Raw genomic sequence first — 19,069 nt, 5'->3', positions numbered from 1 at the left:
ATCCTAGTGCTGTATAATTTAATCACATGCTGAGCCCCTAGCCCCATCTATCAGGCCAATAGCATGATATGAACCACTCCACCCCAGACACCAACTGCAATAAAAGCACCCAGTTAGATATCAGAGGTTCTAAGCACTTAATCTTTCCCTGCCAGTGGGCCTGGGAATTTCCCTGCATCTCATCAATGTCATCTGTTAAGAAACAAGTATATTATAATACTCTCTTCACCCTTCTACCTACACAGCATATAATGATCGTTGAGTAGGCTTTTTCCAAGGGTGCCTGGCTACTCGGTAGAGCAGGCAACTCTTGATCTCAGGCTCATGAGTTTGAGCCCCACATTGGGTGTGGAGATTACCTAAGAAAAAAAAAGTGAGCTCTTTCCAAACTACAGTATAAACAGGTACATTTAAGGTGTTAACTTCCTCAAACAAAATTTTTATTTTTAAAAGAAAATGTGTAAAGAAGACAAAGAAAGAAGTCACCAACAGTGGAATTAAAGACGTCAGCCAGGGAGATGTCTGGGGGATCCTCCCTCTTAGTCTCTCCAATGTCGAGAGTGTACATACCTGCCTGCTGCTTCTGCTTTTTCTCCCCAAAGTTCCTCTGCCTAGCATACAAGGCCCTCAGCTGCTAGTTTTCAGGGAATTTAAAGGAAGTATATGTGTTTAGGAAGGACCTGAGGCTTCTTTCTTATTAAAGAAGACACATTGCAATTAAGTGGAACTGAGTGCATGCAGTTAAATAACTACTGAACCACACCCGAGCTGGGTATTTTATAGGGAGATCTGAAGCAATTGGGTGGGTTTGCAGCTTTGGAGCTATTAATTTAGTCAGACTTCTTTTAATTCTTATTGATCACTCTTTTTCCCATAGGTGTGAGGTGGGCACAGATAGCTGGTCTCAGTGCAATGACACACCTGTGAAGTTTGCTCGTTTTCCAGTCACTGGGTTGATAGAAGGTCGTTCTTACATATTCCGAGTTCGAGCTGTGAATAAAACTGGAATAGGTCTACCATCTAGAGTTTCTGAGCCCGTGGCTGCTCTGGATCCAGCTGAGAAAGCTAGACTGAAAAGTAAGCATTTTTCAATTTTCAGGATCTTCTTGAACTTTTTAAAAATATATTTATAACTGTAGTACAGCTCATTGTGAGGTCATTCCTCCCCCTTCCACTAGAGGGAGAAGAGAATAGGAAATCCTTTATGGGTTAGAAAATCCTAGAGGAAAAAAACAAAAACAAAAACAATTTGTTTTCTTGACTCATCCATTCACTAAGAGCTTTATTTTTTTATTTTTTAAAAAATAAATTATTTATTTTTAAATTTACATCCAAGTTAGTTATCATATAGTGCAACAATGATTTCAGGAGTAGATTCCTTAATGCCCCTTACCCATTTAACCCATCCCCCCACACACACACGCACAATCCCTCCAGCAACCCTCTGTTCTCTATATTTAAGAGTTAAGAGCTTTATTTCTTATTTTGATTCAGAAAATTCTCCTTATTAAATTGAGTTCTGGTCATTCTGTTTGAAATGAAATATGATAATCAAGAGCCCGGGAAGCATTTTTATTCATTTTATTAGCACACTCCAAATATGTTTTTCCTTTAATTCTTAAAATTATAAGATGGTCACATCTTTTGATGGTCACAATGGGGAAGGGAGGTCGTTATTGGCATCTAGTGGGTAGATGCCATGGACGCTTCTTAACCTAGAATTTGCCCCCTAGAGCATTAATATCTCCACACCGTGAGTTTCTTTATATCAAAGGAAAAACACATTTACAACATATCTGATCTATACTTGAGTTTCCATATCAGACCATCAAAAATAATCTTTTCATATATTTAAACTCCAAGTCTCAATGTCAAAACCATGGTATATGAATTACGCTCTGCATTTGTTTCATGGGAACCCATATGCATCCTCAATAATAGAAACCACAAAATGATATTTTAAAAAACTGTTCGAGGGACACCTGGGTGGCTCAGTCGGTTGAGCATCTGACCTTGGCTCAGGTCATGATCTCACGGTCCATGAGTTTGAGCCCACGTCGGGCTCTGTGCTGACAGCTCAGAGCCTGGAGCTTGCATCGGATTCTGTGTCTCCCTCTGTCTCTGCCTCTCCCCTGCTCATGCTCTCTCTCTCTCTCTCTCAAAAATAAATAAACATTTTAAAAAACAAAAATAAATCATTGGATATTAACACTTCAGTCTATAACAGATTTTTCAACGTTGGCCCTATAGACAGTCTAGGCCAGATAATTCTTTGTTATGGGGGCTGTCCTGTTCATTGTAGGATGTTGAGAAGCATCCCTGGCATCTACCCACTAGATGCCAATAACGACCTCCCTTCCCCATTGTGACCATCAAAATTGTCCCCAGACATTACCAAATGTCCCTGAGGGGCAAAATCACCCCAGTTGAGGACTGCTAGTCTATGTCCTATTTGCAGTGTTTTTTTGTTTGTTTGTTTGTTTGTTTGTTTGTTTGTTTTGTTTTTGCCTTAGGTAGATATATGGTGTCACAAAAAGCTAAGCTCCAGAAAAAGTCTGGAGACTTTTTCTAATCAGGCTCCTTGATTGCCCTCTAATTACTTTTCACTTACTATCTGACTTCCCTCCCTCTTTCCTAATTCCATCTCATTCTTTCATTTACTCTATTTTTTAAATAAATTCTAATGAGAGTAAGATTCGTTTGAATTGAAAATATGTTATCTTATGTATTACCTTTCTGTTTCTGTACAAACTATGGTGAAAAGTCTGGTGATAAAGCAGGAGTCGAACCATTCTCTCTGATATTTGTGGGAACACAGAAGTGAATTTCCTCTTCAATGAATGAATGAATGAATGAATGAATGAAATGGATTTAAATGCATTTTACTCTTTTCCTGCCCATCTCACCCATTTTTCTTACTCCAGATCTAAGCTGGTTTCCTTCATAAATAACACTTGTCAAAATACAATGGAAAGAAATTGCTTTCATTGAACTGTACTGCAGGATTCACTTCATTCACTTTCATTTCATTGTACTGCAGGATTAGCCCCCCTCTCCTCTTTGAGCTTCATTATTGCAGATAAATAACTACTGGGCTTACAATTGTTCCAGAAACGTTTCCCCCAAATACATGCTATCTCTTAAGAAGACATGAGGGAACCTACACGTTTCCAGAGATCTATATTGAATAGTAAACAAACACAGGTTATTTACCTTGCTTGCGAAAGTACATTTCCAGAAATACTGACTCCAACTAGGCAGGTTCTGTGCTCTAGCAGATTGTGAGTCCCTTGAAGACGTAACACCGTATATGTGCTCAGTAAGATTCATTATGAAAATACCTAAGCAAACGAGTAACAAACTCAATTCTGACTAATATGGCCAGTTTGTGAATACAGTTGAAACTGCATTTAAGAATTTCGTGATTTTTACATTTATCTATGTTTAGGTCGCCCTTCAGCACCCTGGACTGGACAGATCATTGTCACTGAAGAAGAACCTTCAGGTAAAACTCTGTTTTCCCCAGATATTATTGCCCACGTTTTGCCATGTGGTTTATCCTTTATTGTGAAGGGTACAGTGCATATTATTTAAGATGTTTAGAGAGGACATTCTGAAATATTTGGATACCATAAAGAAACTTATATTTTCAGAGATTCACTGTTTTAAAAAAAGGCTTATTGAGGTACAGTTGACATATAGTAAATTGATATCTGTAAAATGTACAATTTGATAAATTCTACATGTGTATATTCCTGTGAAACTGTCACCATGATCAAAATAATAAACGTATGCATCACCCCTAAAATTTTCTCAGGCCCCTTTGTAATTTCTTTCTCATACCTCTTCCCCATCTCCAGGCCATCACTGATCTGCTTTCTGTCACTATAGTTTGCATTGTCCAAACTTTTAGATGAATGAATCATACTCATTTTTATCTTATTTTCCTCACTGAGCATAATTGCTTTAAGATTTATTCATGTTGATGTATATATCAGTTCATTTCAATTTTTTCATCCATTTACTGTCAAAAATTTCTATGAATATCCTTGTTAAGTGTTTGTAGGGACATATGCTTTCATTTTTCTTGGATGAATACCTAGGAGTTGAATGGATAGGTCATATGGTAGGTGTGTTTAATTTTTAAAGAAACTGCCAACTGTTTCCAAGATGGTTATACCACCTTGCATTCCCATCAGCAGTATGTGAGTTCCAGTTGTCCACGTTATCACCAGTAGTGGTATTTTATAGTGGGTGCATAGTGGTTTTAATTTACATTTTCCTAATAATGTTGGGCATCTTTTTTTTTTTTTTTTTTACATTTATTTCTTTTTGAGAAACAGAGTGAGACAAAGCGTGAGCAGGGGAGGGGCACAGAGAGAAGGAGACACAGAATTTGAAGCAGGCTCCAGGCTCTGAGCAAGCGGTCAGCATAGAGCCTGATGCAGGGCTCGAACCCACAGGCTGTGAGACATGACCTGAGCCAAAGTCAGACGCTCAACCGACTGAGCCACCCAGGAGCCCCAATGTTGGGCATCTTTTTATGTATATATTGCCATTTTTGCATCATGATGCTTGAATCTTTGCCAAATCAAGTTTACTCAGATATTTTTCCTGTTTTGTTTTCTAGAAATGTTACAACATTAGCTCTTAGATTTTAATCTATGCTCCATTTCAAATCATTTTTTTCTATATTTTATGAAGTAAGAACCCAAGTTGTTCTTCTTATTATCTTTATCATTTTGCATATGGCTATCCAATTATTTCAGCAATCTGTTCAAAAGATAATCCTTTTCCCATTGAATTGCCTTGGCACCATTGTCAAAATCAATTGCTTGCATATTTCTGGACTCTCTATTGGTCAATTTTATTTTCTCTACACCAATCACACTATCTTGATTACTGTAGCTTTTATAAGCTTCAGGTTGTTGTTGTTTTAAAAAGCTTCATAGTTTAAAACAAAAAACCAAACGAATAAATAGCTTCAGAGTTTTGAAATTAGGTAGTATTAGTCCTCTGATTTTTTTCCCCAAAGTTGTTTTTGCTATTCTGTCTTTGCATTTCCATGTAAATTTTAAAATCAGCTTATTAATTTCTATTAAAAAACTTATGGATATTTCAACCGAGTCTTTTATATCCTTAATGATTTTCTATCTACTTGGTCTGTTAAATTGATAGAGCAGTGATGAAATCTCTGACTGAAAAATAGATTTATGTATTTCTTCTTGCAGCTCTACCAAGTTTTGCTTCATATAGTTTGAGGTTTTGTTATTACATGCGTAAGTAATTTATCTTCTAATGAATTGACCACTTAGTATTATTATAAAGTGATACTTTTTATTCATGGTAGTGTTTTTTGCTTAGGAATCTACCTTGTCTGATATTAATGTAATCATTCCAGGGTTGTTGTTTTTTTTTTATCAGTGCTAGCATGGCATATGATTTTCATCCTTTTACTTTTGACCTATATTTAAATTGTATTTTTTTAGGCAGCATATAACTGAGTCTTGACTTTTTATCCACTTGGGTAATCTTTGCCTTTTTACTAGAGTGAACAATTTACATTTTGTGTGATTATTGATTGATATGGCTGGATTTAAATCTACCGTCTTGCTATTTATTTTCTGTCTGTTCCATGTGTTTGTTTCCTTTCTCCTCTTTTTCTACTTTCTTTTGGATTTAGTATTTTTTATTATTCCATTTTAGCTGTGTTATCTTATTAGCTATAATTCTTTATTTTGTATTATACTAGTTCAGAATTTATAATATACATCTTATCACAACCTTTCTTCAAGTAATATTATATATTACTTCATGTATAGTGTAAGAACTTAAAACAGTATTATTCCATTTCCCCCTTCAAGCCTTGATGCTGTTATTGTATGGATTTTATTTGTGTATATATTATAAATTGCACAATACATTGCTGTTATTTTGGTTCAAATAGTCACTTATCTTTCAAAGAAATTTAAAAGTAAGAACAAATTTTCAAATATTCACTCACATTTTTACCATTTCTGTTGTTCTTCATTTCTTTGGGTAGATCTCTTTGTTTTTGTAAGGTTTATTTATTTATTTATTTTAAAAAATTTTTTTTTTTTAATGTTTATATTTGAGACAGACAGAGACAGAGCATGAACAGGGGAGGGGCAGAGAGAGGGGGAGACACAGAATCTGAAACAGGCTCCAGGCTCTGAGCCATCAGCACAGAGCCCGACGCGGGGCTCGAACTCACGGACCGTGAGATCATGACCTGAGCTGAAGTCGGACGCTCAACCGACTGAGCCACCCAGGCGCCCCTAAGGTTTATTTATTTTTGAGTGAAAAAAAGACAGACAGAGTGCTAGTGAGGGAGGGCAGGAAGAGGGAGACACAGAATCTGAAGCAGGCTCCAGGCTCTGAGCTGTCTTCACAAAGCCCAGTGCGGGACTTGAACTCACAAACCACGAGATCATGACCTGAGCCGAAGTCAGCACTTAACCTGCTCAGCCACCCAGGTGCCCCTGTGTAGATCTCTTTGAATCTCAGGCATTTCCTTTACTATTTCTTATAGTGCAGGCCTGCTAGTTATGAATTATTTTATTTTATTTTTTTGTATGTCCAAAACAGTCTCTGTTTCATCTTCATTTTTGAAATATATGTTCATTGGTTATAGAATTCTAGGTTGACAGTTTTCCTTTCAGTACTTAAAAAAAATTTTTTTTTAATGTTTATTTATTTTTGAGAGAGAGAGAGACAGAGCTCAAGAGGGGAAGGGCCAGAGAGAGAGGGAGACACAGAATCTGAAGTAGGTTCCAGGTTCCAAGCTGTCAGCACAGAACCTGATGTGGGGCTCAAATTCACGAACTGAGAGATCATGACCTGAGCCAAAGTCAAACGCTTAACCAACTGAGCCACCCAGGCACCCTTCCTTTCAGTACTTTAGAAAGGATGGTCCATTATAGCTCAGACCTACACTATAAGAATGACTATTGTTATTCTTACTTTGTCCCTCAGATATTTTCCTCTCTGCCTGATTTTAATAGATTCTTTTTATCACTGGATTTACAAATTTGATTATGATATGCATCTGTGTTGTTTCCTTCACGTGTCTTGTGCTTGGGGTGTACAAGTTTCTTGGATTCATGAGATTGGAATTGGATTCATGAGATTGGTTTCATGAGATTTGGAAAATTTTTTCACCAGTATTTCTTCTTTAAATTTTTAAAAAATGTTTATTTTTATTTTTGAGAGAGAGAGAGAGAGAGAGAGAGAGAGTGTAAGTGGGGAGGGGCCAGAGAGAGGGACACAGAATCTGAAGCAGGCTCCAGGCTCTGAGCTGTCATCACAGAGCCCGATGTGGGGTTCGAACTCATGAATTGCAAGATCATGACCTGAGCCGAAGTCGGACACTCAACCAACTGAGCCACTCAGGCACCCCTCACAAGTCTTTCTTTAAACATCTTTTTTCTGTATCCCTTTCTCTCTTCTCTACTTTAGGAAATCCAATTACATGTCACTTGAAACCACAGCTTGCTGATGCGATATCCATTTTTCCTTTCAGTCTTTTTTGATTTCTGTGTTCCATTTTAGACATTTTCTGCTACTGTGCCATAATTTTACCATCCTTTTCTTCAGTGTCTAACTTGCTGTGAATTCCAGTCAGTGTGTGGGTTTTGTTTTGTTTTCATTTTAGGTTTTGTAATTTACAGCTATAGAAGTCTGTAGAAGTCTGTAGAAGCTGTAGAACAATTTGTATTATTTTTACATTTTCCATGTCTTTAATTAACAGGTTGAATCTTTATGCTCTGGAACATAATGAATATATTTATAATAACTGTTTTTATATCCTTGCCTGTTAATTCTATCATCTGTGACATTTTTGATTTTGTTTTCATTGATTGATTTTTCTCCTCAGAAGGGGCTATATTTTCATGATTCTTTGCATACTTAATAATTTTTCATGAGATGCCAGACATTTTGAACTTACATTGTTTGGTGCTGGATATTTTTGTTTTTTAATAAATGCTCTTGAGCTTTGTTCTGGGGAAACGATTTGATCTTTCAAGGGTTGCTTTTGTTAGGTGAAATCAGAACAGCCTTTAGTCTAGGGATAATTTGGCCATACTACAGAGGAAATACCCTTCTGAGCAGTACTCTACCGGATGCTTGGGAATTAGATTTACACTCTGACTGGTGGGAATATGGACTCTCCCAGGCCCCATGAGAGCTTTGAGGATTGTTCTCTCCAATTCTTTTGTGTGGGTTTTCTCCAGCCTCAAGTGGTTTCCTCATATTCATGTTCTGATCAGTACTCAGGTGAACACTCCAGACAGACCCTCTGCAGATCTCTGAAGCCTCTCTCTCAGTGTAGCCCTTTCCTCCAGTATTCATCCTTCTGACTCTATCTGTAGATAGATACCTTGCCCTTCCTGGAATTCCAGCTTTTTTTCCTCCAGCTGGGGAGACTGCCAGGCTCTACGTGGTTCCTCTTCCTGAGCTGTTGTCTTGAACTTCTCTCTGGACAATAAACTAGGACAATAGTAGAGCTCACTTTAATTTGTTTCTCTTCTATCAGTCATCATTGTCCTAAGACAGCTAATATCCAATGTCTATAAACAGGTGTTTCATGTATTTTCCATGGTATTTTAGTTATTTGACATGGAAGGGTTACTCTGATGTCAGGAACTGTGGAGGCTCTAAAATTTTACCCGACTTACAAACTAATACATTTTCTACCACAGTTTCATAGATGCTGGCAGAAGACAAGAGAGTCCTAGATCAGAAACAAAGGACTCTATAATTCACAGCGTGGTAGACCACATGAGCTTCACGTTCCCATTATTCTTCCCTGCACTGTCTCCCCCTCCCCACACCAAGTCCCACAGGGTGGTATGGAGGAGCACAGATGGGTGTGCACACACAGTACATTTGTGTCACATCTGAGAAACCTTGTACTTAGGACACCCCAGTCTTCTAAGGGGGCTGCTGACAGATCTACCCAACCTTTCTCTGAAGGACATTATCTTTACTATTCTGGGCAGAAAACAAGACAACTTTCTGCCCTAGAGAATATACTATCTCATATTCCAAGTTTGTTTGCTTTCCAAACATCCCTGAAAAGATATTCTATATATTTTCTTGATGTTTATTCATTTTTGAGAGAGAAAGAGACAGAGCGTGAGTAGGGGAGGGGTAGAGAGAGAGGGAGACATAGAACTCAAAGCAGGTTCCAGGCTCTGTGCTGTCAGCGTGCCCTGAAAAGATATTCTATAAAAAGCTGATATAAGATGTACAGAAAGTAAAACTTATGTCGTTACTACTGTTTTTAAGGACCAGAAAGAAAACCAGAACTGTCAAGCAAAGAAAGTAAAATTGTGGCTTTGAGTGAATGAATGAATGTTTTAGGAAGGATTTCAGAGTTGGGGTACTTCTTTATACTGTGGAGAAGTAATGAACTCTTCCCCCAGTAGGAGAGAAGCATCTGTGCCTCTTGGAGCATGCTGGGCTTCCCAGAGTGTGTGCTTTTCACTTTTCCTCATTGTTTTTCAGAGGGTATTGTTCCTGGGCCCCCCACAGACCTCTCTGTCACAGAGGCCACCCGGAGCTATGTGGTGCTAAGTTGGAAGCCCCCTGGCCAGCGTGGCCACGAGGGCATTCTGTACTTTGTGGAAAAGGTAAGACTCTGGGATCAAACATTATTACCTCATGCCACTTCCTAAAGATTTCTTTAGAGAACTAGAGCTTAAATTTCCATTGTGTCCTGAACTCTTCAAACCCGTATAAACTATGAACAATCTTCACAGAAAAATGCATATCACACAAAACTTTGCCTAAAAGTTCAGGGGGTGTATAGATCTGTGAAGCTCACCCATCGACTCCGAGGAGGCCCACAGACCTCAAATTATAACCCTTTAAGAAGAGAATTGCTCCCGAAACTGTAGATTGTTCATATGGCAGTTTTCTAGAAGCTTTCTCTGTCTCTCTCGCTCTAGTAATAGCTTTTCATCTCTCTACAATTTGTCTTAAGCAGTTGAAACTGAAGATCAATGAGGGTAGATGAGCCAGAGGAATAGAAGTGACAATACTTTCAGAATACTGTCAAATAGCTGGAGGATCAAAGAGAGAAAGTCCTTACATGCTGCCTGGCACTTGGCCAGCACTACTCTAAGTACAGGTAGTAGGATGGGGTCAGAGATTGCAAAACAGCATGAGATACTGGCTAGTTCTTTCCCTCAAATATCTTGTAATTTTATTGTCATGCTCTTGGAGAGGGCAGCGTATAATGAAAGCCTAAAATGGGTGGAATGATGAGAATTATATGTGAATCTACCATAGACACAGATCTAAGGGCAGTTACAGTAAGCATTTATGCCCAGAAAATGGAGAAGAGCCAAGTCCTAGACAGGACGTTATTTGGGGCAAGTGCCCTAGTTTCAAGGGCAGACACAAAGGAGGAGTATCTGCCAGGCAAAACATAATTGCTCCCGGGACGGGGCATTTCAAGAGAATTTACTTAAAATGAGGTTCAAAATCCATTCATTAAGAAAGTTTTGATTAAGATATAATTGAAAAAAATGAAACTAAAATAAGCTTATTTTCTGTTACCCATAAGAACATTTACATTTATACTGGCAGCCACGCACCATTATTTTTGAAGAACAACAAATGAAACAATTGGCTGTATTTTTTGTGTATTTTGTTTTTATAAAATTGTGTGATAACAGGGTAAGTTATCATTTACTTTACATTTTACCTTCGTAGTAAAATTATAGAAAAGGTTTCTACTTGGCAAAAATATTGCGGAGCTTGGTGAGTTTTCCTAAGAGCTTTTGTGTTTCATCGTTAATGCTATTCTGATCATTCAATTTCAGAACATCTATTAGGTCACCTTCCCTGATAATTATCACAGGAGAATAGACATGATGGGTATATAGGTACTTGCAAACTTCTGCAAATTAGGTGACAACATGAAAGTAATATGCAACTATCTTCATGGCCTTTTAGTTATTTGAGATCATCAGAGAATATTATACTAGCATTAAAAATGCTAGGGTCTGTGGTTTTCCTATTTTAATTAATAAATGTATTAATTTATGTCCTTTTTAAAGACATTTATCATGTCTTTGAGGAGCATGCCTCACTTCTCCTTGTCCCTAGCACATTGGTAACAATAAATGGATTATTTCTGTAACATGGACATCTTTCAAAAGAATCTGATTTTACTAAAAATATATTAGATTTTTTATTGTTAGTAATTTGTATATTTTCTAGATATTAACCTCAAATTAACTAGAACTTGAGTAGCATTTCTGATTTTAAAATTTTTCTTTTCTTTTTTTTTCTTAATAGAGGGCAAGACTAGAGTGGAAAATGTTTATTTCCTGGTGTGCTTAATACATACCCTCCACTGAATCTTTTCGAAATTCTCCACAGGAAGAGAGTTCTGAGTAAGCTCTCTGACAGTAATTACCATCTTTCCTATAATAATGACACAGTAACAATGTACCACTGAGGCGTTTTCTTCAAATGAGTCAACTTTGGCTTCTGTTAAACATTTCCTCTGGTCACATAAACTCTAATTTCTCCAGGAAAGTCTATTAACTTCCCTAGACCTAAATACATATGAGTCTGTGATTAAAAATGTAAGTGTTCATCCACCAGCAAGCCTGGCATGGAACAGAGGGAACATCTCGAGTGCAGGGTGAGCAGAGAGGCCTGTAAAGGCATGGATGACGTATACAAAAGGCCCAGGATGTTGACATATTGGGGGAGCAGAACATGTCCAGAGACCTAGGGCACACTTACAGAACTATCCAAACCGTTGTCCTGCGCTGAGACTCAAGCTATTCTGATGAGCCACTTCTAATACATTGACCTTTCTTTTTTTTTTTTTTTTTTTTTTTAACATTTATTTATTTTTGAGACAGAGAGAGAGCGTGAACAGGGGAGGGTCAGAGAAAGAGGGAGACACAGAATCTGAAACAGGCTCCAGGCTCTGAGCCGTCAGCACAGAGCCCGACGCGGGGCTCGAACCCACGGACCGTGAGATCATGACCTGAGCCGAAGTCGGCCGCTTAACCGACTGAGCCACCCAGGCACCCCTACATTGACCTTTCTAAAGAGAAATGTTCTACATGCTTTTGTCCCGCAGCACATTTTCATCCCCAGAATATTCATGCCCATGGGAGTTCTGCTTCTTTAATTACCCCTGAGCTTGCACTTCTTTACAGAACTTTTTACCAGAATTTGCATGCACATAAAGCACAAAGTCACCTGTTATGGCTAAAGCTTATGCCCAGTTACACCATGTCTGTGAGCCCTAAAATGGTTGATAGTGAGGGGTTTATTAGCAAGGTTATTGGATGGATCGGTCTCCAGTGTTCCCAGCCTTCCTATACTGTGTTCTTCTCAGCCCCAAACTTTTTTCTCAGATGTCTTATGTCTTCAGCTCTTTCTCTCTCATTCCCTTATCAAAAATCTGGTCCTGTCAGAGATAAGGGTTGTATCACTTGCTAGCTCTGTTTCTGCATGCAGGAATGTTTACCAATGACCAGGCACTGTTCTTTTTTTTTTTTCCTTTCATAAAAATTTATGTTTATTATGCTTAATCAAATGTAAGTGATACATCCAAGGAAAAATTTGCTATTTTTTTAAATGAAATTTATTGTCAAATTGTTTTCTCTACAACACCCAGTGCTCATCCCAACAGGTGGACCAGGCACTGTTCGAAGCACTCTGCACATGTTAACTCACCTAATACTTACGGTAACCTTATGAGGGAAATGCTTTTATTTTCATCATGCCTATCTTGTAGATGAGGAAATTGAGGCTTCGATGGGGCATATAATTTGCTCAGGGTCACACATTTAGTAAGAGAGAGAGCTAGTATTTGAACCCAGACAGTCTGGCTCAGTTTCATATACTGTATCCAACTAGTATACATTGCTGCCTTTCAACCTTCCCAAGCCTGTCTTCTCTGGACAACATGGATAAATCACATAGTGCTACCTCCACAATACTTAGTTCAGAGCACAGTTGAGAAGATTAAAGAGTTACAATGACATAAATCCCCTAGCATAGTGAAAGGCAGCTATTATTTTTTATTATGAAAGTATAAATGACTGATAATTGTTATATGTTCCCCAGGGGAGAATGTGTCAAAATGAATTAAAGCCATAAACTGAAGAATTGAAGGTCTGGGAGAATTTTATCCCTCAGTTATCAGCAGATTGACTGGTTAGGGGGAATTTATCCTCTCTACCCTTCCACACACAATGACACATCTTGAAAGATTCGACAAGGGACTTTAGAGGTTACCCTGTCACATTTGCTTATTTTGCAAATGTTAAAACTGAGACCAAACAATACTCATGTGACTCTCCCCAGGTCACATGTCTTATTCTTAACAAAGCTAGGACCAGAGTGGATGCCTCTGGATCCTTTTCACCATACCATGTTGTCTCTCATTTCAAATCCATGAAGGTTATGCCAAACGATATACCAGTATTTTTATAGTACCAAGAATGTATCATCCCTCACAGCTGGTCACTATATCGCAAGGTTTGGATTTCTGGAAAAGTATCTTGAAACTGTTCAAAAGTTGCAAAGCAAAATCATTTCTGCTGACCTTGGGCAGAATTGAGAGTACAAATAGGAGGGGAAAAGGATTACTGAAGACTACTGATAGTTTTCTCACTATATTCTCTACCAAAGTGCAAATAGACACCACATCCTTTCAAGGATTTCAGAGTCACTCTAGACCACTTTAATTCCAAGAATAGAATTGCTTTAAATTAGTTTTTCCCATAATTTATTCTAAAATATGGGTAAGAAAAAAAGAACATCTTTATCTTTCATTAGCTTCCTTCCTTCCTTCCAAATTCAAAAAAAAAAAAATTCATTCATTCAGGAAAAAACAATTGTTGATTATTTCCTATGTGTCAGATACAATTCTAGGCTCTGGAGGATAGCAGTGAACAAGACAACTTGCTGAACTCAATTCACTGAAACTTATTTTCCAATGGAGGAGATGACAAATAACTTAATTTCAAATAGAGATAAGTGTTTAAAAAAATAATAAAGCAAGATAAAGGATAGAGAGTGATGAGAAAGGAACAAAACTCTTTCAGATTCTTTGGTAGAATAGGGAGGGGGTGATCAAGAAGGGCTTTCTGAGGAGGTGGTGTTTGAGCACAGACCTGAATGATATTCTGAATCATTAAATAACACTCAATTAAAATAAAAGTTTATAGCAGTGAAAATTAAAGTATCTTATATAGCACATTAAATTGAATTACCCACCCTAAGAATTAGAAAAGGATCTGACCCCAAGCAGTCCTCAAAATAAATTAAGGTCTTTTATAAGTCGATCAGTGATCTTACTTGGTTAATAAAGTCGGTGAACTATTAAAGTATTTATCAAACAATGCAAAGCCAATTTTATTTAGATAATCCTATGAACTACAGATGCTTCATCCCCATTTCCTCCAAATCTCTTCTCCAGTTCAACTCACTGGTAACAGGTAGGTGGTTTGTTGACGGATAAATAAGACTGCTAGATGCCTGGCCTAGAGGTCCCATTTATTCTTGCCGTGCCATGAATGGGTCTCACTGTTTGGGCTGCAGTGTGACGCAGAGACAGAAAACTGGCAGCGGGTGAACACAGAGCTCCCTGTGAAGTCTCCCCGCTTTGCTCTCTTCGACCTGGCTGAAGGGAAATCCTACCGCTTCCGCGTCCGCTGTTCTAACTCGGCAGGAGTGGGTGAGCCCTCAGAGGCAACGGAAGTGACCGTGGTAGGGGATAAACTTGGTAAGTGTGGAGTTCCCTTGAACAACTGTAAACTTCTTTTACTTCAATTTAAGAAAAACTTCCAAAGCAAGTACTCATCAGAACGTATATGCCCGGAAGCAAAAGTAGTGGCATCCTTCTTTCGTATCATGAATTTAATTGATGACTATACTTGACTGATACATTTCAAAAATTCATTATTATGAATGATGAAGTTATGAAAAGTAAACTTCTTTGGGAGTTTCAACAGTATTGTTAATGTATTTTTTCTGGAGTGGGTTGGTAGGTTCCTGGGTATTTAGTTTATCATTATGCCCCCACACTAACATATTTATTTTTTTTATTTTCTGCTTTAACAAATATAAAGTAAGTAACTGTATGTTTGAGATGATTACTTATGTAAAATTTATGTGTGTGTGTGTGTGTGTGTGAGAGAGAGAGAGAGAGAGAGAGATAAGAATGAAGTTTTTTAAACCACACCTGAGTTTGATCATCATTTTCCTCCTTTGTCAGATATCCCAAAGGCCCCAGGCAAAATCATCCCAAGCAGAAATACAGACACATCAGTGGTAGTTTCATGGGAGGAATCCAAAGACGCCAAAGAACTGGTCGGGTACTACATAGAGTCAAGTGTGGTTGGCTCTGGCAAGTGGGAGCCCTGCAACAACAACCCTGTGAAGGGCCCACGGTAACCACAGTGTTGGGGGGTGGGCTGTGGGGAGCCTTCTGACTCTAGAGCATAGAGGCTATCAGGAGGAAATCAGCCATGGACCCATACAGCAGCACCAACATCCAGTGGAGGAAGACTTTTTAAAACATTATGCTTTAAGGGGTGGCTCAGTTGGTTAAGCGTCTGTCTGACTTCAACTCAGGTCATGATCTCATGGTTCATGTGTTCGAGCCTCATGTTGGGCTCTGTGCTGATAGCTCAGAGCCTGGAGCCTGCTTCGGATTCTGTGATTCCCTCTCCCTCTGCCCCTTTCCTTGCTCATGCTCGCTCTCTCTCTCTCTTAAAAATAAATACTTAAAAAATTTAAAAAGAACATTATGCTTTATATATCCAAATGAATTAAAAATTGAACATTATCTACTGCTATATTTTTTTTTTAAAGTTTTCTTGGGATATTAAACACTTAGAAACACATTAATGCCAGCTATGATGGGTTCACTTTATAGCTCTTTTCTGATTCTTTTCCTTTATGCTATTTGTTCTTTCTACCCCTCTTTTGTGGTCTTTAATATCCAAAATGATAAGATTTCAAGGGTCTAGCCAGGCATTTTAAATGAATAGGAAAAAAGTATCAACATTTTACAAATTTTGAACATGGTGAAACTCAGTGCTAAGGAGACATAAGTAACACCAAAAAAAAGGACACTCAGAATACTTTGCCACTTCTTTACATCTGTTTCTAATATGGAGAGGGTTTTTTTCTTGCTTTCAAATGTTTTGTCAACCAGCCTTGCAAGTTGATGATGAATTCTGGTCTGCAACCAAACTCTGAGACTCCTTTGATTTAGGACTGATCTGAGAGGAGAATTCCCCCTGCCCCCACCAGAATTGTCATGCAGGCTTGTTAGGCAGCTTCTGGCATGGCCACTTTCAAGTCCAAGGACCCCCATAGGATGAGTTGTTTCTTTTGCAGAACATGAGAGAATAGAGAAAAATCAATTAATGGGTGAAAGCAATATGTTTTTCAAGAGATTCACTTGGCCTGTTTACTCATTTCACTGTTACTCTCAGTTCCCAGCATTTTCCTGGGGCTATTTAGAAATATTTATAGAGGGTGAGGCAGGGTCTGCCTTTCCACAAACAGATGGCAGCTTCTCAAGGGCAGGCACCATTTTCTATTCATCTTTGTGCCCACAATACCTAGCTCAGTGCCTGGAACACTGAAGTGCTCAATAAGTATTTGCTGAACTGAGCTGACCTGAAGAATTGGCCTCATTTATGTCTGCCTTCATTAAATATTCCAACTTTACTAATGGTAATAGAGTCATTAGCGGACCTGTTATTTCCTCTGGTTACAGTGTTCAGGATGGATTAAAATGTTACAGTGATTCATGAAACAGCTATTTATAGCCATAATAGCTATTAAGGAAGGAGGTTGTTTTATGTGTGAAACTGCCCATGGATTCACACCTCATTACTGGATCCTCATTTCTAAATGGTTATCCATATTTCATCTTATTTTCAGATTCCAGTGTCATTTCTCAAGTCATTATGCCTTCCCTGGTATGCAGGGAAGCAGTAACTAGGCCTCTGTAACAGGGAGCAGCCAGTGTCTTACAGCCATAAGTGTAAACCTGAAATAGCCATTAATGATATCATTAATATCACCTATTATTTATTAAAAGACTCCTCTATGCCAGACCCTGAAATAAGTACTTTAAATACAGCCAGTCTTTACACAAAAGTTATTATGGAGGCATTATTATCCCCATTTTACTGATGAGCACACAGAGCCTCGGAAAAGTTAAGGTACTTAATTCAGGGGAAACCCAGGACTCTGAATTGTTTGATAGAGTTTAGAAAATCGCCTTAATTAGCTGCCTTCTTGTCTAAAGCACATACATTACCTGATCTCTCTACGAATTATTTTTATAAACCCAGATCATTCAGTTAAGCTAAAATCATCTTGTCTAATTTGCCTGCTAGAAAAGTTTTTAAAAACTCCTTTTCCTTTTAGATTTACTTGCCATGGACTGGCAACTGGCCAGAGTTATATCTTCCGGGTCAGAGCAGTTAATGCAGCCGGACTTAGTGAATATTCACAGGATTCAGAAGCGATTGAAGTAAAAGCTGCTATAGGTAAGTACCTTCTGCGTAGCTTTGGAGGGCAAAAAGTGAATTTTTATGTTATAAAGGAAGATACCATCCTCGCCAGAAATGGTTTTAAAGCTTCTAGTACTGCTCGAGGGTTCTGTCCTCAGATGATCATTTTCTCTGACTCCAGGTGACAGCTAACCTTCCATAGCCATCATTTTACAGATCTTCATCACTTACCCAGACTCTGTGCATCTGTAGCCTTGCCATCTTCACAAGTCCGAGTGTCCTCAGATAGTTCCCATTGTGTGAAACTCCATTCTAACTTCGTGCTCATCCTGGGAGTGTGGAGGGCCATCCGGTTCCGTGAAGTGGTATATCACCCATAACCCACGTCATTTTGTACCTAAATGCCATTTCACCTGCGACAAAGCCTGGCTTGTTTTCACTAACAACATGCTTTTTATAAACTCCTCTAAATTTCGTGCAAGATACTTGTGGTTGCTTGGTCATATGCTACATTTCTGCTCACAAAGTAACCAACAGAATAAAACCCATAATAAAGTAATTGTATGAGTGTACATGATGTGCCTCCCAATCTTAGATAAAGCAGGGAAAGGACCCACATAGTTCAGAGCACTAAAAATGATGTCTGTGATAGAGTGACACACATTTGAAGGGAAAGATTATTTAATACCAGTTATCTTCAGTTATCATGCCGTATTACTTTTTAATATTCCTTATAATATGGACAGTAGGTAACTTTTTTTTTTTTTTGAGGTTGGGAGGTGCAGACCATTAATATTTCAGTAATGTACATAATTCTAGCTGTTATAAAATCAGGATCTTTAATGTATGTCCTGTGCACTTTATGATCCATTCTGCCCCCTCATTCTGTGAATTAAGAGGACTTAATATCTTTCAAAAAACGTCAGAAGTTTGCTTTTTTCTTGTATATACTTGGGTTCTGCAAATCAAAATGGTTCCTGTTTCTGTCTGTGGTTTTTTGTTCTCATTTCTTCTTTTCCAGAATATGGAGAAGTTGAAATGTTTCCTTGGTGTAAATTATGTGAAACGTGTGCTTTCCGTATTTCTTGCAAATCTGAGTGATTTCTGTTAAACTAAGATTACTTGTTCTGTTTGTGGTCCTAATGGTTTTCCCTTTGTTCTGTTAAGTAAGAGCAATTTGGACTGTGTCTGGGCTCAAAGCGTTTCTGTTGTTATCTGGTGATTGTAGGGGGAGGAGTGTCTCCAGATGTGTGGCCTGAACTGAATGATACACCTGGTGGACTAACAGACTCCAGGGGAGGCATGCATGAAGCCTCCCGGCCAACCTTTAAGAAAGATGCTTTGCTTGGTAGCAAACTTAACAAACCTTCACTACCCAGTAGCGCTCACAACCTGGGCCAAACAGAAGTGAGTAAAGTAAGTGAAACAGTTCAGGAAGAGCTTACCCCATCACCACAGAAGGCAGCTCTTAAGGGGAAAAGTAAGTCTGACCCTCTGAAAAAGAAGAAGGACATAGGTGAGAGTTG

At 38.4% G+C, this 19,069-nt stretch overlaps 1 protein-coding gene across 3 annotated transcripts in view; it reads left to right on the top strand.

The window, feature by feature from the left end:
- Positions 1 to 19,069, top strand: part of MYOM1 (myomesin 1) — a 153,038-nt gene that overhangs the window by 71,881 nt on the left and 62,088 nt on the right. For 2 of the 3 annotated variants that reach the window (XM_058692583.1, XM_058692582.1), the window contains 6 exons: positions 878 to 1,077; positions 3,449 to 3,505; positions 9,532 to 9,656; positions 14,608 to 14,791; positions 15,284 to 15,458; positions 17,458 to 17,579. In XM_058692583.1, the coding sequence (XP_058548566.1) occupies positions 878 to 1,077; positions 3,449 to 3,505; positions 9,532 to 9,656; positions 14,608 to 14,791; positions 15,284 to 15,458; positions 17,458 to 17,579 (863 nt within the window). Of the gene's footprint in view, positions 1 to 877; positions 1,078 to 3,448; positions 3,506 to 9,531; positions 9,657 to 14,607; positions 14,792 to 15,283; positions 15,459 to 17,457; positions 17,580 to 18,771; positions 19,060 to 19,069 lie in introns of all 3 variants that reach the window. The other variant, XM_058692584.1, reaches the window with a different exon arrangement.

Source organism: Neofelis nebulosa, chromosome 11 (genome assembly GCF_028018385.1).
Source record: "Neofelis nebulosa isolate mNeoNeb1 chromosome 11, mNeoNeb1.pri, whole genome shotgun sequence".
In the NCBI taxonomy this organism is placed as follows: Eukaryota; Metazoa; Chordata; class Mammalia; order Carnivora; family Felidae; genus Neofelis; species Neofelis nebulosa.
The sequence above is the reverse complement of the archived record's forward strand: the minus strand, read 5'-3'. Positions and strand labels throughout refer to the sequence as shown.